The sequence below is a fragment of the Macrobrachium nipponense genome, chromosome 38, assembly GCF_015104395.2.
Source record: "Macrobrachium nipponense isolate FS-2020 chromosome 38, ASM1510439v2, whole genome shotgun sequence".
NCBI lineage: Eukaryota > Metazoa > Arthropoda > Malacostraca > Decapoda > Palaemonidae > Macrobrachium > Macrobrachium nipponense.
Window position 1 is genome coordinate 2,122,829 of NC_061098.1, and position 23,881 is coordinate 2,146,709.

Genomic DNA, 23,881 nt, shown 5'->3' on the forward strand with positions numbered 1-23,881 from the left:
TGATCGTGGATTATTATACTAGTGCTATCTCTTAGAGAATGTTATGATTTCAGTCATTTACATTTTCTGAAAGTACTTTTACTTTCATTTTCTGAAAGTCATTTTGCTTTCATTTTGAAAGTAATTTTGCTTTCATTTTGAAAGTACTTTTGCTTTTATTTTCTGAAAGTACATTTACTTTCACTCTCTGAAAGTACTTTAACATTCATTTCCTAAAAGTACTTTAAGTATCCCTTTCTGAAAATACATTTGTTTTAATTTTCTGAAAGTACTTTAACTTTCCCTTTCTGAAAATACTTATACTTTCACTTTCTGAAAGTACTTTTACTTTTACTTTCTGAAAGTACTTATACTTTCACTTTCTGAAAGTACTTTAACTTTCCCTTTCTGAAAGTGCTTTAACTTTCCCTTTCTGAAAGTACTGTTGCTTTCACAATCTAAAATCTGGTAAAAAAAAAAAAATCTTTTTTATTTTTCTCCCTCTCTGACCTTTCTGCTCAAACCTTGGTTCTCACTAGACCACTTTTATGGTACAAAAAAAAAAAGCTACTAAACTTTTATTAAAAGATAAGTAGCAGATAAATCTGATCTAAAGAATTCTGTTTGTTTCCCTCTTCTGAAATTCCAGCTGAAACCTTGGTTTCTCCTCGTTTGCTTGCAAGGTGATAAACGTGCTTCCGCATCTCAGTGACTTAAACTGAAATTCTCCCACAAGCAGTTTGTGATATTGCCAACAGAAGACGCTGCTCTGAGCTAGCCAACAGAACAGGCTCTAGGGTAGACTCATTTCCCGCTAATGGCTAGCACCGTAGCTGCTTGATTGCGGGAAAGGAGAAAAATATTGGCTAAACTTTATGCTTGTGGGTTTAACTGTTCAATTACATCTTCCAAGAAATCTTGAATAGCAAATCAATGATGATAATGATGACACATATTCCATTTTTCGTTTTTTTTTTGTGTGATTTGAAGATGATAATTCAGTCTTGGATAATTGCAATTGGTTTGGTTTTGTTTAAATCGGTGATTACATAATTATTGATTAAATAATTATGTAGATAATTATAATTTATAAATGAACAGTTTTAAATCTTCTGGTAGCTTCAAAAGTGATGAACTTTATGATTTAGATAAAAAAAAATAATAAATGATAAAGTGACAATTCCAATTGTCACTTTATCATTTATTATTTATTATTGTCTCTCTCTCTCTCTCAGTCAGTATAACTGGGCTTCCGGTCACACATATTAAGGAATGTCGTGACTGGTTGATATTTCATTGGCTGGTTGACAAGGACGGTCAAAACCCGTGGGCCAGTATGTAGCCAGATTCATGTCGCCAAAGTCATGTAACCAAATTCATGTAGGTACATTCATTTAGCTCATTTAGCCAAATTCAGGTAACAAAAGTCATGTGGCTAGATTCATGTAGCCAAACTCACGTAGCCCGATTCATCAATGAGGAAGAGTTACTTAATGATTATTGAATAAAACCCATCACTGAAAACACAACTAATTTAAGAAATATTAATAACATTGACGGCAATATACCAGCACAATATTAGTCGCTTGCTACACCTTCACAGACGGCTCATCAGCAGTGTGTCAAAACACCTACACACATTGCACCTACACTTGTTAGGTCTGTTTGGTTCCTTACACACACACACACGCACATAGACAATACTGTGTTTATGAAACGCTTATCTATATTCCATGAAGAATCCTATGAAATGGGGAACGGTATAACAACAAAGACTCTTTCAGATTATAAGTATCATCTACTTGAACTTCCGCTTAATATATATACTTGTATTATCTTTTTCACTGCAATTTTCATCATTCGAGAGAAATGCGAGGGAGAGAATGGCGGAAATAAAGACGGAGAGACATGAGAAAAAAAAAAAAAGAGATAGATGGACTGAAGAGGGTAAAACAGAGACACATGGAAAAGGCTCATTGAATAACGACGACCCCGCCTAGGGATCCAGCTAAGACGAAGAAGTAGAAAAAAAAAGAAATAATAACAGTTAAAGTTTGAATCATCCATCCTTAAGCAGCCTGCAAGCGGACGGCCAACTTAACTGCATGTAATATCTTCGGAGCAAAGCAATGCAGTGCCATCTCTGTCCTTGTGCTATTCCTGGGCATTCGGTGCCACCGCGGCTGGTGCCACGAGTAGGGTATGATGATGCACGCCTGCCCGCCTGCGAGGGTATAGGCGATGGCGATGCCATTGGCCTGTACCCTAACCTGAAGAGAGAACATGCGTTTTAATACTTGTTGTCCGTTTGAGTAGTACATCTAGAGGCTAAAGATAGATCGGCATTGACAGGTAAGGAGGTTGGGGAGGGGTGTTTACTTAGGCCCCCCTGGAGTCTCTTGAAGTTTACTGAGGTTTTCTGGAGTTTCCCGAAGTCTCGTGAAGTCTCATGAAGTCTCGTGAAGTTTCCTGAAGTCTCCTGAAGTTTCCTAAACTCTCCTGAAGTTTCCTGAAATCTCTCGAAGGCTCCTGGGGTTTCTTGATGTCCCATGAAGTTTTCTGGCCTGTCCTGATGTTTCCCAGAGTTTCATGAATTCTCCAGAAGTTTCCTGAAGTCTCATGAAGTTTCCCCCGATATCTAAGGTTGCTACGTCTTGGCTTCGGGTCCAAATGCTGCAGTAGGCAAAGGATTGCTTCGGAGCAACTGGTGATTGCTTCGGAGCAACTGATGATTGCTTCAGAGCAACTGATGATTGCTTCAGAGCAACTGATGATTGCTTCAGAGCAACTGATGATTGCTTCGAGCAACTGATGATTGCTTCAGAGCAACTGATGATTGCTTCAGAGCAACTGATGATTGCTTTCGGAGCAACTGATGATTGCTTATAGCAACTGATGATTGCTTTGGAGCAACTGATGATTGCTTTGGAGCAACTGATGATTGCTTTGGAGCAACTGATGATTGCTTTGGAGCAACTGATGATTGCTTTGGAGCAACTGATGATTGCTTTGGAGCACTGATGATTGTTTTGGAGCAATGATGATTGCTTTGGATGCAACTGATGATTGTTTTTTGGAAGCAACTGATGATTGCTTCAGCAACTGATGATTGCTTCAGAGCAACTGATGATTGCTTTGGAGCAACTGATGATTGCTTCGGAGCAACTGATGATTGCTTCAGAGCAACTGATGATTGCTTCGGAGCAACTGATGATTGCTTTGAGCAACTGTGATTGTTGCAACTGATGATTGCTTCGGAGCAACTGATGATTGCTTTGGAGCAACTGATGATTGCTTCGGAGCAACTGATTATTGCTTCGGAGCAACTGATGATTGCTTTGGAGCAACTGATGATTGCTTTGGAGCAACTGATGATTGCTTTGGAGCAACTGATGATTGCTTTGGAGCAACTGATGATTGCTTTGGAGCAACTGATGATTGCTTCAGAGCAACTGATGATTGCTTGCAACTGATGATTGCTTTGGAGCTATTGATTGCTTCAGAGCAACGGTATTGCTTCAGCAACCTATTTTTGCTTCTGACACTGTGGTAAACTACCACTGTATCGCTCCTTGTAACCCGCTAATGGCGTGATAAGAGCGGGAAATGTTTTGACTTGATTAATTACTAAACAAACGTTTTCATAAGATAATGTCGTTCAAGTGGGAATGACGGTGCTATATTTTTTTCTCGAGTATGGAGGTATGATGTAACCTGTGTGTGTGTGTGTGTTTGTGTGTGCGTGAAACGGAAGCATACCGGTATCATGAAACTCTTTTCTCTCTCTTTTCTCTCTCTCTCCTCTCTCTCTCTCTCTCTCTCTCTCTCTCTCTCTTAAACAAAAACATAAAGGTATCATGAAACTTTTTTTTGTTTTTTTTTTTTCTCTCTTTCTCTCTCATATCTGCGAAAAAAGCAGGAATTTATCATCCAACCTCTCTCTCTATCTCTCTCTCTCTCTGTAAAATAAAAGCATAATGATAACATGCAACTTCTCTCTCTCTCTCTGTGTAAATAAAAGCATAATGATAACATGAAACCTTTCTCCTCTCTCTCTCTCTCTCTGAAACAAACAAAAGCATGATACAACCTCTCTTTCTCTCTCTCTCAACCACCCATAGTTTTTGGGACTTTCTGGTCTCTCTCTCTCTCTCTCTCTCTCTCTCTCTGTGTGAAAAAAGCATGATATAGCCTCTCTCTCTCTCTCTCTCAAGCACCCACAGTTTTTGGGACTTTCTGATGTCTCACGCGGCTGTGGTTGGCGCATGTGACAAAGGACTTTCCTTCGGACAAGACATTTTTTGGCCGAGTTTTGGGGGTCTCTCGTCACTCTCAGTGCATGCGAAGATGCGTGAGCTCATAATTAAGTGTTCTAATGTTTTATTATTTAATTATTTACGTTGATGCATTATCTGAAGTTACTTTCCAAACCGAATATTTTTATGTAATGTCAACATTGGTCGATAGCTTCGAATATTTTGGTTATAAACGTGTGGTCAGTAAACACAATCGTGTAATTATTGAATATAATTAAACATATAGTAAACATAACCATGTGATTAATATACATAAACGTGTAATCAGTAAACATACAATAATAATAAACATATAATCAATAGACATTCAATAGACATACACATGTCAACAAATAACATAAACATGTAATCTTTACACATTCAGTGAGCATAAACATGTAATCGGTAAATATACAATAAACATACAGTAAAGATTAACCTACAACCAATAAACATGTGATTAAAACTCATAAACATATGATCAATAAGCATGAAAATATAATCAACATAAGCATGCAATCTCTACACCTTCAATAAGTATAAACATGTAATCAGTAAACATACAATAAACATAAACATGTATCAATAAACATACAATAAACACAAACATGTAATCAGTAAACATGAGCACGTATGCAAAATGCCTATACAAGTTTCGAGCTTAGCCTGGTTTCTCTCTATCTCTCTCTCTCTCTCACTCTATCTCTATCTATCTATCTTTCTTTCTTTCTCTCTCTCTCTCTCTCTCTCTACCTATCTATCTTTTTTTCTTTCTCTCTCGCTCTCTCTCCAGAAAGGATTAGTTTAATACTCCTTTGTCTTCGTTCTGTCCTCATTTCTCCAATGATGCATAAAAAGAGAGAGAGAGAGAGAGAGAGAGAGAGAGAGAGAGAGAGAGAGAGAGAGAGAGGCGCAGGTTCGTTCCTCAATTTTCCTCAATATCTCTTAGTCTTCAGAGATACATAATCGGGTCATTGTTTTATTTCTGCGTCATTTTTATCAATCTTTGTCTAATCGGGGCTATTAAGGACTCCTCTCTTCTCTCTCTCTCTCTCTCTCTCTCTCTCTCTCTCTCTCTCTCTCTATATATATATATATTATTAAATATATATAAATTAATATATATATATAATAAATTTAATATATATATATATATAATATATATATATATATATATTACATAATATATATATATATAATATATATATAATATATATATATATATATATACACAACCTACCTTACAAGATCACCAAAAGGCCATTAACCTGTAAAGATACCTTCCACAGGACCAGAAAACATCTATATTTCGTAAAAGTGTCGACGAAATCTCTACACTGCTTCCGAACTCGAAAAAAAAATGACCAAATAAAAAAATCCCAACACTCAATTATCTGCTTCATTGGCCCAGCCCACCAAGAAAAAAAAAAGAAAAAAAAAATGCTCTCTAAGTCTCTCTCCTAATCTCGCAAATTCCCGGCATTCCCGAGTCGCAAATTCCTTCCCCCCGCAGTTGCCCAGAGAGAGAAAAATTCTGGCGAAGAGAATTTGGACTAAATTCGAGCGTCATTTTCGGGCCATGACGTCATGGCTGGCTATAAAGACGAGTGACAAATTGTGTTTAAGAAAAAACTCGGAGACGTCATTTCGCTGGTAGTTGGTTCAGGAAAATCCGTTTGGTAGGCGTGACACGGAGGTCCACGCCAGGCTTCGATGTATAGTACCCTTTTTCGTAGTTTGCCGTACGGCTGTTGCCACCTCTTAGGGTAAGGTATAAGTTGCTTTCATTTAAAGTGATTTCCTAACCAAGGAAAGTTATATATATATATATACATATATATATATATATATATATATATATATATATATATATATATATACGTATGTGCTTGACTTAATAATAATGATAATAATAATGAACACATGATAACTGTAACACGAACAAAACAAAAAATCTTCGTTTTATTCAAACGGAAATAGAGAACTGTGGCTTTGCTTACGATTAGGTAATCAAAATATCTCTCTCTCTCTCTTCAAGGGGCGAGAATACGTGCTTTACGTGAGACTTCAGTGCCGTGTTCTTGGCAACGGGCAACTACTAAATGATCCCAGAATGTGTTGCAGAGCTTAATGCTTGCAGGAATTTAGCCGTTGCTACTCCAAGTGCTTGAAGGCTTTGCCATTTGGGGTAAGTTGTTAGTACACACACCACCACACACACACGCACTACCCACCACACACACGCACACACACACACCACACACACACATATATATATATATAATATATATATATATATATATATATATATATATATATATATATGTGTGTGTGTGTGTGTGTGTGTGTGTGTGTGTGTGTGTGTGTGTAAAATCCATCTTGCAATTATCATACACATACTTACATATATCGGGAAGTAATCTTAACTGAAATATCAGTTTGAATGAATAATGCAATTTATTACACTCTTACATTAAAAATGCTTTTCATCCTATTTTAGAGTATGATATATTTCTTATATTTGTCAATATTTATTTGTTATAAATATGGAGGCCTTTAATTTATTTCTTCGTTAACTTGACGCATTCAACTTTCGCGAGAAACGGATCAACAGGGCCTAGTTTGCTAAGGACTGGTGGCATGTGAAATATGGCTGCTACAAATCTCTCTCTCTCTCTCTCTCTCAGGTTGATTTAATGTTGCTTCTATGACCAAAACCCTGGTTAAATGAGCTTTCGTATCTCGTGAGCTGCTTCGGGGCAAATCAACACGAACTATCAGCGACCTGAAACCTGCTTCAATTCTATCGAATCACGCATGGAACCTGCTTTAGGTTCGACATAACTGCTTGAAAAAAGCATTCTATGCAGCTTAAAGCATATCAAAGCCTATTCACAAAAAGCATTCTATGCAGCTTAAAGCATATCAAAGCCTATTCACAACATCAGATATGACAAATAATCTACTCGAAACCCGCTTCAGTGTTTTCGAATCACTCTTCCGAGCCTGCTTCATGAAGTTTCGGCAGAACAGCTTATAATATAGCGTTTTATGACGCTCAAAGCATCATCAAGTTTATGTACATCGGCAGCTTCGTCAGCTATTACTTATTCCTTCGAAATTCAGTGGAAAATAATAATAAATTAAGATGGAAATTTTGAATGTCACAAAGGCCACCTATTTGGAAGTCAGCTAACTGGATGATCAAGGAGCCTTCCTATTGGCTAAAAGTGGCCCATAGTGACACACCCACTTCCTGATTGGTCGAGGCTCCGAGGCACGTGAACACCCGGTGGTTAGGTAGGATCCGTGCATGAATACGGCATTGCCAGACATACGAAATTACTTCATTTCACTATTTAGCTAATTAAATTTGATATAAATACATACAATGTATATCATGAAATTAAGATAAGGATTATGTAACTTTTATTTAGAATTTACAAACCGTAATACGCAACAAACGCCGTGTCACGTCGTCCGAAATCGTACGACAACTTGGGCCAGTGCCACACGGGCGAGCGGCCACGTCAGGCAGACACTGACTACGACCGTTCAGTCCGTAAGGGAATATCTTGAGTGTCGGGTACAAGCGGTAGCCTGAAGGCCGGGTCAGCCGTGTGCGTTGCGACTCTGTGGTTATTTTAGAGTCCTTACTTATTAGCATCCAGTAAGTTTTGTTAAGCGAGACACTTATGTCCATAAAAGTGCATTGATGAATTTGTCGCAGTGTGAATTGACCTGTTTTATGAATTGTGATTGTTTTTTTTTTGTAAGGAACCTGAATCGCGTTGTGGTGTGTATTTTATATTTGATTGTGATTGACCTTGAAAAATATACATAAGTGTATATATAAAGTATACAAGTGTGGTTGCAACTGACATGATAATTAAGCCATAGGCCTAAGTACTTCACTGGTTTAAGTAGTATACCATTTTCGATGATTATTTTAGGCAGGAATATTTAGGTAAGAAGCTCTACACAGGTATAATTTCAAGGAAAGGTAAATTTTGTATTTATGACCTTAAATACGGAAACTAAATGGACAAATTTGAATCGATATAGAGAACTGGTGTTGCATAGAATTGGGTGTAACCAGTCATAGTTCGAACATATGTAATTTTGTATACCTGAATATAAACCCTATCATTATTAGTTTTATATAATTAGAAGTTTATCCAGCAATTTAATAGATTTATTACTAAAATATCCAGCAATTTAATAGATTTATTACTAAAATATATATGTGTTTATCCATTAGTGGAATAACTATTTTTACTAAATTAGCTATATATCAAAATCACATAATCTCTAATTGATAAACCGATTATTACGAATTTTATATTAAAATTGTTTACCCGGTAATTAAAAATATTATTATTACGCAATTATGTGTAATTGCTTAAGTAGTTTTTCAAGTCATGAGTTAGAACTCTGATGTCAAGACATATTGAAAGTAATTATTTTAGTTAGGCTGGATGCAGCGGTCCGTAATTTGAGTTACAGTACTGGGCTCCTTTTTAGCCGAGATTTTGAAAAAACGGCAATGCTATATTACCGTGCCTTCGTTTAAGGTGTGATATAGTAAGGCTCGTTGTTCTTCACTTATATTATTTACTTTCACGAAGTTATGATTGGTCTTAAGTTTATCGTATTCGACCTGAGAAAATATTACAAAGTAGTAAATAAATTACTCTATCCATTTCCGCTAAGGCCTAGTGTATCTTTCTAGATATACATTACTATTTCGTACTAATACGGTAGACAAGTGGCAACTTTTTTTTTATCCTTGTTAGGTTTCTGTAGTACTGTCATACTTAACATTTTAAAAGTTTCCCAGGATTAATGTTAATTTTCGCAAACACTGGTAGCTGTCGCTCAGTCGTACGTGTTTAAGTAAAGTACTTGTGAGTTCTTATAAGAAACTTAAATTATCCCGGTTATCAGTTCAAAATTTCATCAAAGCCTTAGGCCTAATAATAAGGCGCCTTTGGTGCTCATGTCGCTAGGCAACCTGATAACGATCTTCCCAAAGGAAAGTACATTGATGCAGGCACAGCTGAAGGCAATATAGTCGAGTGATTGGTGTACCCTACCTGGAGAGAGACAGGTGGTGGGGTAGATGGTGGTTTGGTGGGTGGGGTATCTTTGAAGAGGTTTTAAGCCGGCAAGTCTCTTCTCTCTCTTAAGGACAGTTACCAAGGTGAAGAAAAAGTTGGGTTGGGACGGCTGAGGAAAAATCGGATACATATTTTTGTGTTTATATGCGAGTTTTTAGAGCAATTTGTCTTTGGTAGTGATGTGATAGCGGTATTCTTTGTTTTATTGAGACCCGTTTGTCTCGGATAGTGATGTGAAGACAATATTATTTTTGAGATGTATGTATCTATACTTTGTCTGTTATGTACCTATGCTTTGTCTGTTTATTGTGAGTTTTTTTGCTGTCTGCTTGTCGGTTGCAGGAATTGAAGAATCTGGAGAATTGTTTATGTAAGGACTCAGAATTAATCATTTTAGCTGCCTTGAAATTTCTTAATTTTGAAGTACTGGAAAAGCTAACTTACGGAATCATTTGTGATCACGTATTTTGTCGCGCCATTTTGTTATATGTGGTTATGATTTTACAGATATAACTCTCTCTCTCTCTCTCTCTCTCTCTCTCTCTCTCTCTCTCTCTCTCTCTCTCGAGCGCCTGCTCTTTGTTATGTGAGTTGTCGCCCACTGAATTATCTTTCGTCTGTAAAAAATATAGCGTTCTGGGAGGCAATCAAAATAGCCTTGAAGAAATTGAAATTGCTTAGCAAGACATGATATTCGCTTTAGATCTGACTTTTGTTGCCCAGTTTAATTTGATGTAGGATTCTCTCTCTCTCTCTCTCTCTCTCTCTCTCTCTCTCTCTCTCTCTCTCTCTCTCTCTCTCTCTCTCTCAGTGGAAGCCATGGCCACTGACAACTTATCACTTGATTGTTGTTTCACTGTCCACTCGCTAGGGTTTCATCCCATGGGACGATAACTTGTGCAAAGTCTAAGTGAAAGGAGTTGAACAACAAAGTTGCAAGAGAGAGAGAGGGAATGAATGAAAATAATGGATTTAAGGCAGTTATTACCGTCCTCTGAAGGCGGAAGAATTCAATGCTAAACATCACCTGTGGTCTTCTTTCCTTGTGTCGTACTAATGGGAAGTGCTTTTCCACAAGGTTACATAATCAACGTGCGCAATTATGTTCGTGCCGTGAAACCTCTCTCTCTCTCTCTCTCTCTCTCTCTCTCTCTCTCTCTCTCTCTCTCTCTCTCTCTCTCTGTGGGTGTTCTGTTAAAACTGCAGGAGTGGAAACACTTATGAATGGAATTTTCTGATGTTTAGGCCCATGACTCGAGACACACTTGCCATTGTACACATTCTTATTGAGCGATTTCTCTTTGGGCACAGTTCACTTTGAGCCCAGATGGGGCATGGGGCTCCTCGGGTCTCCTCAGGGCCAACTTCACATAAAAAAAAAAAAACGAATGGAAGAGTAACATAAGCCGTGCCTCGCCTCTGGGGCAATTCCGGATTGGCTTGTGCTTTGGAGTTTTTTTTTTTTTTTATGTCAGAGTTACGTAATGATGAGTTTGCGGATTTCACTTCCTCTTCCATATATGACAGAAGCAGTTCTTAACTTTACAGAGACCGGTGAGATGGACAAATTCACGTCCTTAATAAGTCTAGGGTTGGGGAATTGAACGCTTTGAGCTATTGGAGGCGAAATAGTGTTAACTGTTGAAAGAATTACACAGTCGAGCTTTCCAGAAGTTGGCCCAGAGGTTTTCCTGTGCGTGTCTGTAGAAGTTCTTAGACCTATATGTCCGTGGATTTTCTTAAACCTATATATCTCTGTACATGTTTTACGCTATATAGTATCTCTGTAATGTTCTTAGAGACCTATAAATTTCTGTGGATGTTCCTAGATATTTTTCTTCCACAGTATTCAAAGTTACTGTGTCAAATAATTTAGTTACAGAACATAATTTTTCATAATTGACCAAAAAAGCCCAGAATAATTTCCCGAGGGAAACTAGCAAGTAGGTTTGCCCTATCGTTTTCTCTCTCCATAGAACTTCCGTATCTACTGTTTTCTACACTTTCTCTCCTTTCACCCAGTGGGAAACAATTGGACTGAGACTCCTGCTCGCGACGCAGTAATAGTTCGTACCATCCCTCTCACAACCCCATAACCTGAACCAACCTCTCGTAACGGGATTACCACAAGCAAGTTAGATTTACTGCGCTTCCGCCGTATACGGAAGGACCTCAGTGAAGGCGTTGCAGGATAGCCAGGGGCAAGGCCCTTCGTCAGTACTATTTCGTAGAGATCCTACCAATGGATTTGGTCTTCCTTTAGACTTTTCCTACTGAAGTAGGATGGTCAATGAAAGGAACTTTTTTTTTTTTTTTTTTTTTGTGAATTCAAGATTATTATTATTTTTTTATTTCCTCAAGAAGGAATACACCTTTGTTCCTCGTATTGTAGTGGATATTGTGAAGTGATATTCAGAAAGGTCAGATTTGATTGTAATGGTTAGAAGGATCGTACAGAAAACTTGCTCTCGGTGCCTTATTTTTTTCAGATAGTTATTACGTATCATATATAAATGGTTTTAAGTTCCGCTTCCACAAGACGAAATAGTTTCTTCCTGTCGTGATGAATCGCATTGCAACAGTAGTTAGACGACTGTGACGTCATTCGTTAGCCTTTCCGGAGATTACTACGTTACGTAACTGGTGCCGTTACAGCTATAGTAGTCTTCTCGGGATCACGGCCTTTTCACGTGATAAATTTTCCTTCTCGTTTTTCCGCCCTGTATCGTAATCTTGTAAGAGTGATGTAACGTGATAAATTAGTGATGTAGTATGTCTTTCCCTGCCTACTTTTAGGCATAAGTGTATTGTATTTTAAGGTATTTACATATGAAATTGAAAGCCAGACTATTGACGGTATTTGGCGTCTGATAACTGATCTGTTGGGAGACCACAGCGTTGAATTATTACATGCCTCTATTTTCATATCAAATCTTAATAAGCTCTAATTTAGACGATTATACGATGTATATCGCCAGCTGGAATTAACCGCCACAACTAAAATATACATATATCATTCGTTTAGGTAATAGCTAACATCCAGAGCTTTCTCTCCTATCTCCCAATCACGCAACAATTTATTTATAAATCATTTATTCCTACGCGAGATTTCCCCTGGTCCAGTAGATAAACCACCGAAGTGGATCGTACGGTGATAAATAATAACAAATCAGGTGTTCACATGGCTCTTCCTCTGGAGTGTATGCCCTTGTCACAGTTTATAGGTGTGAGCGGTACAGTGCCCTTATCACCACTGATATCTGGGTAGATTGGGTTTCTTCATTTAAACCACTTGATACAACAGTCAGTTATCTGTGGTCGTTGGTGGTGGCCACTTGCTGCTGCCACTTGTGAGTTTTCTTGACGAAAAGAGATTTATTTATTCTTGAAGCATATTGGTCCTTCGATTGTCTTTTAACTCAACTATGTGTTCATAGTGGTTGTGTATCTATTTTTTTTAAATTAATGTTCACTCATGTACTTTTGTTTACTTTGAGGAGCTTCTTGTACAGATATTGCAGTATGTTTAAACTTGGATACCTTGGGAGTTCATGATTTCTTTTTCACTAATGTTTAAAATTTGGTTCTATCTTTGACTCATGTATTCAGAATTCGCCTTATGAAGTTGATTTTTCATGAAAATAATTTAAGAGCATTGACTTTATAGCTTACTAAAGTTTAACAGTCAGTAGCAGAACACAGCACTACATATAACTGGTGGTATGAAGTATGATTGTGTAATAATCAACACTGCAAGACCAAAATTATTGCAGGAAAAGTCATACTTATCTTGTGTATCATACGTATGTAGGTTGGATAGTTAAAGGGCCATTTGGATAGCCAAGAGAGAGGGAGAAGGTGGATTGTGTAGGGGGAGGGGATGCCTTTGATTTACAGTAAGGACAGGAAGTAAATCCACCATGTCAAAGGAGGGAAGTAAGGCAGCCCCTCTTGCTAGCTTGACATACCCTACAGAGCATTATTTCAAAAAGAGACCTGAATTTAAGCCCTATTTTCATTAGTAGACAGTAAGTCAGGAAGGGTAAACGCATCAGGTCAACTATGAAGATGGGTAGCCCCTTTAGCTAGGATGACCGTACAGGGCACAGTGCCCTTCAAATGCTCGGAATTGAACTCCACATTTTCTTCCAAAGGGCCTGATGACAACCTTGATGATGCCCAGCGACTACGGCGTGGAGATGTTCCTGGGGTCGTCGCCTGTTCTAACCTCCGGGTACCTGGCCACACAGCCCTTCATCCATGACTACCCCCGCCTTCAGCCCACTCCCTTACAGACTAACCCACTCCAGTCCACGCCACTCCACTCACTCTGGGGACATCACGCTTCCACAACCAACCCGCAGTCATGTTCCTCCTCCTCCTCCGCCTCCTCGATCAACAATAACTTCAAAAATATGCTCGAGAACCCTTCTTCCTTCTCCTGTGCCTCGTCGTATAGCAGTGGCCTTATGAGCAGAGGCAGTTTCAGGTAAGAGGGGAAGCCAGGAGTTCAAAACAATGCTTTGAGGTGGAATACAAATGATAGAAATGGCAGTAAATATGTAGAGTTTTCGCAATGCTTAAAAGATATATGACGTGGAAATTTTCATTTTGCAAATCTTCAGGAGGTACAACAGTCGTAAATCGCCTTCCAAAAAGAAAGAGGAATCACAGCTCCGCCTCCAGCCTATTAAATCTTGTCTTGTAGCAAGGCAGGATGAGGTCGAGGTAAGTGCTGAAAGAACAGATGCCTTTGGGAAATATTGCAATATGCTCTGAGGGTCAATGTGGTCTTCGTGTTCGTGTGTTCGTGCTCATGTTAACTAACTTCGTATTTCTTTCTCGACCAGGAGGGGGCAGTCTCTCCAACTAGGTTAAAGAAGAAGGTTGTATTTGCTGATGACCAGGGTCACCCCCTAACTCATATTCGTGTCCTCACGGAACGATCAGATTGCCCGCCCAGATGGACTGCTGACTTCCTTGAACAGGTAAAGAGATAATTAAAATTGCCTAGAGACTTTTAAAATTAATCTGATAGAGCTAATAGTCGAAATGGCTCAGTCAACTTGAAGTCACTTTTGTGGTACTTTCCTTGTGATGTGTATGCACTGTAGCAGTTACTGATGTACATTTATTTGAGTTTGATTTACTCCATTTCTCTCTGGAATTTAGGTAACAGGAGGTGCCAAGGCAGAGGCAGTGGCTGACCAGTGGGAACTCGCCTTCCCTCAGCCAGCCTCCGATTACCTAGGAATGAGGCAGAAACTTGAAAAAGAAAACGTGTCTTTGGAGAACGTGATTATCCAGGAAGCAGAAAACAGAATTATTGGCACTGTTAAGGTATGGGATTTAAGACCATTTAGGCATAGCAACTGTCAGAGAAGAACCATACTGTTTTGTATAAAATTATTTACTCTGTTTTGTCATATTATTTGCTATTTGGCTGAATACCCTTCATTAATCGGCTGTCCTTATCCCCCTCCAATCAGGTCCGTAACCTTTCCTACCACAAGGAGGTCAGTATCAGATACACCACTGACCACTGGACGACTCACGAGGACGTCCAGGCGAGCTTCGTTCCCTCAACAAGCACCTCAGGTGGTTCCTACGACATCTACGACAACTTCTCCTTCATCCTACCCCTTCCCTCCTCCAGCCAGGCGGACAAGCTCGAGTTCTGCGTGTGCTACCAGTGTGACCACGTTGAATATTGGGACAACAACAGCAACAAGAATTACGTCATAGTGTCCTTTAGGCCCAAGAAGCCCTCCAACGACATTGGCAAACCCGAGGACGTCTATGACGTGTCGATGGACTCCTGGAGCGAGTTTGCCTCCTGGAACAACCTGTCCATCTCGGACTCTCCCTACTGGTGAACCTCGTGATAGTTTCCTGATGAAAGTGAAGAAAGGAAGGTTTTGATTTAACATGAAATGTGATTGATGATGACGCTGGCGGTTCATTGCGTAGAGAGAGAAATGCAATCACAACGATAACAGGAAGCGAAGTTAGGAAGAAAGGAAGAGACGAAGGAAGTGTTTTTATTGAATAGTGAAGAAAAAATGTGTCCCTTCTCTCTTTCTGGCCCCGCCATTGTCAAGAATGGTGATGACGGTCTAGGAAGGGCATCTAGAAAATGTGGTGGTGCTATGTTGATTTTCTCACGTTTATAAATCAGTAGCGGAATGTATTAAAAATATCATTTGAGCATCATCGGTAATGATTAGAACTCTTTAAAGAAATAATTTTTCATAGCAGTATCGTGTGACTTAGATAACCACTCAGGTGAGGAGTACCATCTCGACTCTTTAACTCGGTAACGGTCATCATACAAGTGGGACCTAATTAAGTCCCATGGGATCTAAATCATCGCAGTGGCCTTCTTGCAACTATAATTCAACTTAAATGTGAACGTAATGTGGCCAGAAAGCCACATGTGGCTTTGTGTAACGAGAGAAAAGTAAGCCCCCTTACAGACTTCAAGCATCACACTGATGCTTGATCATAAATCTGAGGGTTGTCTAGTATTACCCTGCAGTATGCCCACGCCAATTGAAGACTCTGTAACCAGCATCGTCTGTCTCATCAAGCATCCAGTAGTCAATGTCAGTCAAGTCCTGAAGTCAAGAAGAAGTAGAAGACTGGACCAGCAAGCTAGGGGGAAAAAAAGTGCCAAGTCAGCAGTCTGAGAAGGGCTATATAATGCTTTATCCAGCTTAGAAGACAGGAGGTCCTTGCCCTGCTCGCTAGACAGGAGCGATGGAGTTGGTAAGTTGATCCGTTTATACTTTATGCTTTCCTTGTGTGATGTCTAAGGCAGAATGAAAGGTCTGCTTGCTTGAATGTTTGGGGCTGCAAACAGTCTTACGGATTAGCATAGCAGATTGTGAGTATACATGATTTTGGGGGAAGTTGTCGCTGAAATTTTTAGGGACCTGCTCATGGGGGGCTTAAAATAGCCAATTTTCTTAATTTTCACATACTTCCTACATTTATTCTTATATTCTTCTCATTGAACTTTTGAGGTTACTATAGCTAATTCTCCTTGTATAGTGTTCCTCTTGAACTTATTCTTACACTTTTTTTTTTTTTTTTTTTTAGGACCATTGTACCCCTGTCCTGTTTCTGTGACCTTCTTTCCCGGAAGGAATTTTAGATCGTATTTGACTAAGACTGTTTTAGTGGGTGTTGTGGGTTGGGCAGGGGGTTGTGGCTACCTGGAGGATGTGCCCTGGGAGGGGTGAGGCGGGGTGGGAAGGGGTGACGACATTTTTAGGGTTACATGTGCCAAACCTTCGTAGCCAGTGGGAGAGGACAAGTGCCTTTGGCAAGCGTTCTCTGTCACGTCGCTTCTCAGAAAACTCTTGTACGCCAGCCAAGTTATCCTATAGAGGCAGATTCCTCCATGTTCCGGGGGAAAAAAAGGATTCTCTTCTATCTCTCTTCTCTCTCTCTCTCTCCCTCTCATCTCTCTCTCTCTCTCTCTCTCTCTCTCATATCTCTCCTATATATATATATAAAATTATATATATATATCTATATATATATATATATATATATATATATATAATATATATTTATTCAATTGCACATATATATATGTATATATTATATTTATATAAAATTAAAGATATAATATATATATACCGATTATATATTATAGGATATAACTCAGAGAAAGTACCGTGGAACTTTTTACGACCGTTTTTTAGCCTAATTTTTAAATATTGTATGTAATATTTTTTACGTGCCAAAGGTACAAGGAATGAATACAAAGACTTTATAGTATGTGCAATTGAATATCTCTCCCGTTTTCTCATTTTTCCTCGTTTTCTAATTCATCGCTCGTTTTCGCCATCAAATTTTGGCTTGATACATACGTCAAGTTACACTTCAACTAAACGCCTTATTACTTAATTATTTATGCCTTGCAATTACATCCATCATTGTATAGTAATGTGCCGTAGCTACTTCGTCCCTAGAATCGTTCTGTATAAACCAGCAGCTTTATATTAACCATCTAAAATATCTCCCAGGCATAGTTGAAGAACGCGTCTCTCATAAAGGAGCCATTTCAAAGTATCTCGAAATATCGTGCCCTTGTTTACACCAAATGCAGTTTTAATCCTTAACTGACTCATACCTTGGATGGTGGAAAATCCATGAGAGAGAGAGAGCATCTAAATGCTAAACAAAGATGTAGGGTTTGACTGAGAAACTCAGTCGCTCTTTGGGCCTATCTAACTTGAGTTTATCATCAGCTATGAAATTATAAATAATCATATATATAGAGTGTGATTTGCTTTACGAAAGCACTTACGTGCACCAAGAATGATTTTGACTCTAAATGACCTTCGATGGGTGTATCGAAGATAAGCGGGAACATAGCTGTACGGAAAATGCTCTAGATTCCTGCAATTTGTTTAATAGAAAAACCTTGCCCTTGAAAATTCATTTAGAAATCAGTTATAGGATGTCTTTTCAACATTATGCTGTGAATGTACCCTAATGTAAAAGCAGAATATTGTGGTTTTTAATGTAAAAGCAGAATATTGTTCTTTTATACGTTTTCAGACGTAGATATGAAGAATACCAGATCCACTTCCACAAGAATGCTCATTTGTTTATGGTTACAAATGTACTACCACCCTAGGCCCATACCAAGATTTTAATTTTGTAACTGTTTCAAAAGAATGATTAGCCATTCATGGCTACGAATGTACAGTGCCACCTCCTTAGTCCCATACCAAGAAGTTATTCTTAGTTTTTTAGCTGATTCACAAGAATGTTAAGACTATTTATAGTTACAAATGTACAAACAGCTTGCCTGATATCTGCATGAGCATTGAGGTATGTCTTGTAGGAATTCATGACTCTGAATTACAATTAGTTAACAGTACATTAGGAATTCAAAACCATTGGGAACAAAAGTCTACCCGACCACCTACCTAGCTCGACGCGAGGGCTCGGCAGTGGGCCTATTCTTGATTTTCAGATAGGCCTATGGGTCGACAAAGAGAAAGTTGCTACGACGCGCCATATGGCTTGACTAATTATTGAGAGGTTGGTGTTGTTTTTTTTCTCAAAGACGTCAGTCTTTTCGTCTGAATATGGAATGTATTCCAGTGAAATTATTATAATGGCAGGCAGAATTAGGCAGAAGCATAGTAAAGAACCCTATGGCATAGGCCTCCCGTGTAGGCCTATGCCTGGGCGTAGATGTGTCGGCTACAACGCTTTTATCGTGTTCCCGTAGGCCTAGGTCATTCTTATTCGGGCATGGCGTTAGGCTCTCGGCCTAATCATTTATCTTTCTCTCATTTTATAGGCCGTAAAGATTTTTTTTTATGAATGCCATTTCAATTAATTAGGAGGTTTATAGTTTGGTCTGGGTATTCAAAGTCGCAGGTAATCTGTTCCTGCACATGTTGTGAGGTCAGCATCTAGACAATAGGCCTAAGATTGTAATGGTCCTATTTAGAATAATCATGAGAGAGAGAGAAAGAGAGGAATTCCTCTGTACGAATCATGAGAGAGAGAGAGAGAGAGAGGAAATCCTCGGTACTTCCTTGTTGTACAGACTGCTCAGGAATTTATTCTCGGGGAAATTTAATAGCTCAACATCACATTTCTGGTATTTCGAGTCGAACAGTATATAAGTAACGTTTGTTTCATTAGCACTAATTCAGTTCTAATAGGACTTCTTAAAATACCCTTTAAAACACCGGCTACAAATAGGACATCATTTTTTTAAAACATAATTTCGAAGCTGCATAAGAACTGTGGAACTCTCGTGTGATTTTGATGACTGAATTTGGATAGACGGAACTTGTAGCTGGGAAAGGTTAGGATTTAGTGTTAGTTATGCTATTTTCTTTAATATGTTCGTGCAGTGGTTTGTTACAAGTGCTTAGTTACCGAGTCACACCTTATGCGGAATAACCACCTCTTCAAATCTTATCAAAGAAACTGTTTCATATGTGACCACGAAAACAGGGAAACCAGATCATTGTTTTAATCATTAGATCTTTATTTAGCTTCGGCTATTGTTCGTCTTGACTTGTCCTTCGTTATACAACTGTCCTTTTACTCTCCATATGGTGATAGAAGGTTATAAACCCATAGGTATTTATAAACCATAACGTCAAGACCTTCTGGTGAACATAAAGGAGCTGTGATACATTGCCTGTCAGACCTGTCTGAGAGAGAGAGAGAGAGAGAGAGACCAATGCACCATTAGCGTGGTTCCTGTGGTTCTTCGGTTTTGGCAACATTTCTCGGGACCGAGAGAATTCTGTAAATAGCTGATGTATCCGAGGCTAAGGAACGTGGATATATAGCATGTACTAACTTCCTTCGCTTGAAGGGAAAGCCGTTATTGTAAGAGAGATTTTGAGAGAATTTGAATGTAGGCTTAGGCCTATATATGCTTTTCTTGCCTTCCGGATAAATTATCATGATTCACCGTGGATATAATCATGAACCATTTAACGTTCTGCTAAGTAGCTCCGAGAAAATTTAGGACGAAGTAGACGCGTTATTCCAAGAATTCGTAAGAGCGGAATTAGGCCTAGGCTTATTCCTATCTCAACGTTCGTATTAATTATAGTTGCTCGTGTGTATAAATATGATTTATTTAACATACTGACAAGTAACAGAGAGTGAATTCAGGACGAAGCAACTTAGTTATTCCAAGAATTTAGAGTGAACCATCGAACGAGCATTCGCTGCCCACGCTCTAACAGCGTGATCATAGATCTCTTGATCAGCTGAGACTAGTCGCTGGTATAATTCAACAAACTTGTTGCCACCTTCAGTCCAGCCGTTTTTTTAAAAAAAAGCCGGGCACGCCCACGATTCTTCTGAGTACCTGACGAAATCTAGTGGCATTTGCAGACATTTCTCTTGAGATGGCTAACCTACGCTAACGGGGGAGGAAGTAATTGTATTTGCTGATGATTCAGTAAACGTGAGGTGTCCTCCATCTTTGGTGAATTTGTCAGATACGATTGAAGATTGCTGCGCATGCCCAGTCATGAAATAGAACTTGGTGGGGTATTACGTCCTGTTATTCTCGTGTGGTCATCATACCCAGGCCTTCAAGCGTTGCATGACTATGTTGTCTTGCCCAGATTCCTGTTTGCGTCCTGTAAAGTACTCGGTATTATGTATACTATTATATATATATATATATGTATATATATATATATATATATATATATCTATATATATATTATATATATATAATATATATAGTGTAAATTGTATTACGTAGGGACCATGACAAATCCAGCACATTGTAAGTGCTCTCTCTCTCTCTCTCTCTCTCTCTCTCTCTCTCTCTCTCTCTACTTCTCTCCTTTCTCTCCTCTCTCTCGTCGAGGAGAAGGGCTCTATTTCTACTTATTTATTTCCTTCGCGTTTCTACATTCAAATCAGACCAATAGTGCCACCCTTAAACTCTGTGCATCCAGGATGTGGACCACTCTCCCTATTATCATGGTGCAAGCCACCCAGGGTAAAATAGAATGTCTTGCAGGGCATAAAGAGGCAGCAATATGCAAGGACTTCAGGTCGTTGCAAAGTGGGCCAGCGGGAGCTTATAAGGTTGCGTTGACCTTGTTTGTGAACTGGGTATATATACCCAACGTCTTCCTTTTACCGACTTATTTCCAAGTTAAATTTACTTCTTCCCAATTTTTACGTTTTTTTTTCATGCTTTTTTTATTCACTGCCTTTGTAAAAAAAAAAAAAAATGTATTGAAATATATTTTTTAAATACGTCCTTTTTTTCATATCTCCTGTTCGTTGCTTTTGTTTGTACAATAAAAAATGCATAGATTTTGTTTGTACAATAAAAACTACATTAACTTTTTTTTACAATAAAATATGAATTGACTTTTTTCTACAATGAAAAAATACATTGAAATTTTTTTGTACACTAATGAAAAATATTTTTTATTCATTTCACATCTTTCTGAATTTTCATGACCCGCAAAACTTATATTTTATCATCCAAGTTTACTCGGAACTTTCACCCTTTTTCTATTGTTGTTTTTCATGTTATCTTAGTATTTTGCAAGTCACTGGTAGTAAAGCGGCTTTATTAATGTCTTCTTCAAGTTTTTTTTTTTTTTTTTAATATTTTGGGTCACATTCAGTGTCCTTTGCGTCCCGTTAAAAAAACTTTCAGGAAATACATTATCTTCAAATCAATGTCTTTATTTCCTCTTTTAATACACCGTTTTCGTAACTTCCTTTGAGTTAGTGTGATTCCAGAGAGAGAGAGAGAGAGAGAGAGAGAGAGAGAGAGAGAGAGAGAGAGAGAGAGAGAGAGAGAGAGAGAGAAGGGGGTGGCGGCTAAACGAGTTGTCTGGGAACGTGCCCAAATATGAAAAAGGATTTCTCTTGGACTCCTCAATGTCGAGTGATCGGAAATTGAATGAAATTCTTTGGAGGATGGTGATACTCATAATTATTTATATATATTTTTGGATGCTGCTGCTGCTGCTGCTGCTTTCGGTAAATGGAAAGTTGGGATTGTAAGGGAGTGGGGTTGTGAATTTTGATTAAGAAACAGGAGAGTTAAGATTTTGATTCTGGATATTCATCAGATCATAGACTGCACAACAGACTAATTGAGAATACGAACTTTATAACCAGTACAACATAATATGTGGTTGTGAATGGCAGTGTACGCTATAGTAGATTCACATCAACCATGCATCTGATGTCTAGGCCAGTCCCATACGACGCTCCTGATTGGCTGTTGATAAGCCACTCACAGGGCTGGAAACACGAGAGAGAGAGAGAGAGAGAGTTCACGTAGGCAGGATGTATGTTCCATTTCTCCTGAGGAATAAGTCTTTCAGTAGTCGCTCGGGAGTTTCCAGCCCTGTGATTGGCTTATCAACAGCCAATCAGGAGCGTCGTAAAGGACTGGCCTAGACATCAGATGCACGGTTGATGCGAATCTGCTATATTAGGTGTTATTTGTTATGCACAACCCGTACAGCATATACTGTTCAGAACAGAAATCTCATAGCAACATAGTCGGATTTATTCCAACATACCCACATTACCATTCTGTAGTTTTCAGCTCAGCGGTCATGCATTTATTGCTAATGTCCATTCATTCTCGGCCATCACTATTCACTGCACGATTTCTTCTCTGGATTTGAGCTTGCCTAGGGTCAGGGATAGGCTCCTCCGTCTTTTGCTCATTGTTGGCACTCTGGTTTTCTTGGCACGGTGCCACTAATCTACTCACCACCGCGCCGCCGTTGGATCTGCATGCATTACCTTGACAGGATTTAACATTTATTGTTCCCGGTCGACGTCTCCTGGAAATATCGTTTGCTCATTGTATCCTTAAGTCCTCTCTGCTATGCTTGGCTTTCTCAGTAGTTCGTCTTGCTTTGGATTCATAAACTATACTTTTTTTTTTTTTTTCATCCGTCCATCCGGCTGTGCTGTTTGCGCATGGTAACACTGCGTCCCGGGCTTTAAATAATAATCTATTTCGAATATTAACGGTGTAATTCGTATACAGTAAATTATTAAAACACTTTTCAGTTGCAAATGTACACCAAGATATCCTTTTATTTACCTAAAACTTACACATAGCGTAACTATTTAAAGCCTGGGACGCAGTGTTACCATGCGCAAACACCACAGGTGGATGGACAGATGGAAAAAACCAAGTATAGTTATTATTACATACTTATACATACATACATACATACATACATACATACATACATATATATATATATATGATATATATATATATATATATATATATTAATTATATATATATATATATATATATATATATATATTAATTGCATAATACCTTAACTATACGTATGTAAGTTAATAGACACCAAAACAGAAAAATTCGTAAGTAGTATATACATAAGATTGGGATTAACAAAATTTCCAGGGAAAAGATGCATTCTGACCTTGACTAAAAAGTCAGTTTTATGGCTAAGGGTTATTATAGCTTAAACTGCGCAGATGTTCACGTCATTCACTGGATGCGAATGAATGAAAGCTGAAGAAGAGCATTCATTTGATATCCTAACGTCCCAAGATTTTTTTTGAGATGGTTACAATACTCTTCCATCTCTCAGCTCTGTAATGTGGTCAGGAATACCTAACACCCTCTCTCTCTCTCTCTCTCTCTCTCTCTCTCTCTCTCTCTCTCTCTCTCTCTCTCTCTCTTCCTTGGTCAGTCTGATTTGATGGCGTTCATGCGCGGATGGAATTCAGGAACTGGTCGAAGGTCTACCACTTGCATGAACTTGCCTGAGCTTATAAGGAACTACGTCTCTCTCTCTCTCTCTCTCTCTCTCTCTCTCTCTCTCTCTCTCTCTCTCTGGAGATTTGTAAAGTTAATTCTACTTCAATGAAGAGGGTTTGTAAGTGTATTGTAGGGCCCTCTCTCTCTCTCTCTCTCTCTCTCTCTCTCTCTCTCTCTCTCTC

The 23,881-nt window shown here is 38.6% G+C and overlaps 2 protein-coding genes across 3 annotated transcripts in view; both read left to right on the forward strand.

Annotated features, from left to right (window-relative positions):
- Positions 1-23,881, forward strand: part of LOC135209562 (protein phosphatase 1 regulatory subunit 3B-like) — a 39,417-nt gene that overhangs the window by 8,152 nt on the left and 7,384 nt on the right. The window contains exons 1-6 of one of the 2 annotated variants that reach the window (XM_064242222.1): positions 7,787-7,944; positions 13,549-13,883; positions 14,020-14,122; positions 14,245-14,382; positions 14,567-14,734; positions 14,884-16,162. In XM_064242222.1, the coding sequence (XP_064098292.1) occupies positions 13,555-13,883; positions 14,020-14,122; positions 14,245-14,382; positions 14,567-14,734; positions 14,884-15,270 (1,125 nt within the window). In that variant the 5' untranslated portion in view covers positions 7,787-7,944; positions 13,549-13,554 and the 3' untranslated portion in view covers positions 15,271-16,162. Of the gene's footprint in view, positions 1-7,786; positions 7,945-13,548; positions 13,884-14,019; positions 14,123-14,244; positions 14,383-14,566; positions 14,735-14,883; positions 16,163-23,881 lie in introns of those variants that run through there. The other variant, XM_064242223.1, reaches the window with a different exon arrangement.
- On the forward strand, positions 2,875-3,452 carry LOC135209494 (uncharacterized). Its single transcript, XM_064242149.1, has 2 exons — positions 2,875-2,985; positions 3,240-3,452. Exons 1-2 carry the CDS (start codon positions 2,875-2,877, stop codon positions 3,450-3,452), a joined length of 324 nt encoding a protein of 107 aa, XP_064098219.1.

What these genes read in the sequence shown, in the direction of transcription:
- LOC135209494 (XM_064242149.1), top strand. Translation starts at nt 2,875, where the DNA reads ATGATTGCTTTGGAGCAACTGATGATTGCTTTGGAGCAACTGATGATT. An exon ending in CTTTGGAGCAACTGATGATT is followed by an intron (nt 2,986 to 3,239) that starts GCTTTGGAGCAC and finishes ATTGCTTCGGAG; the next exon opens with CAACTGATGATTGCTTTGGA.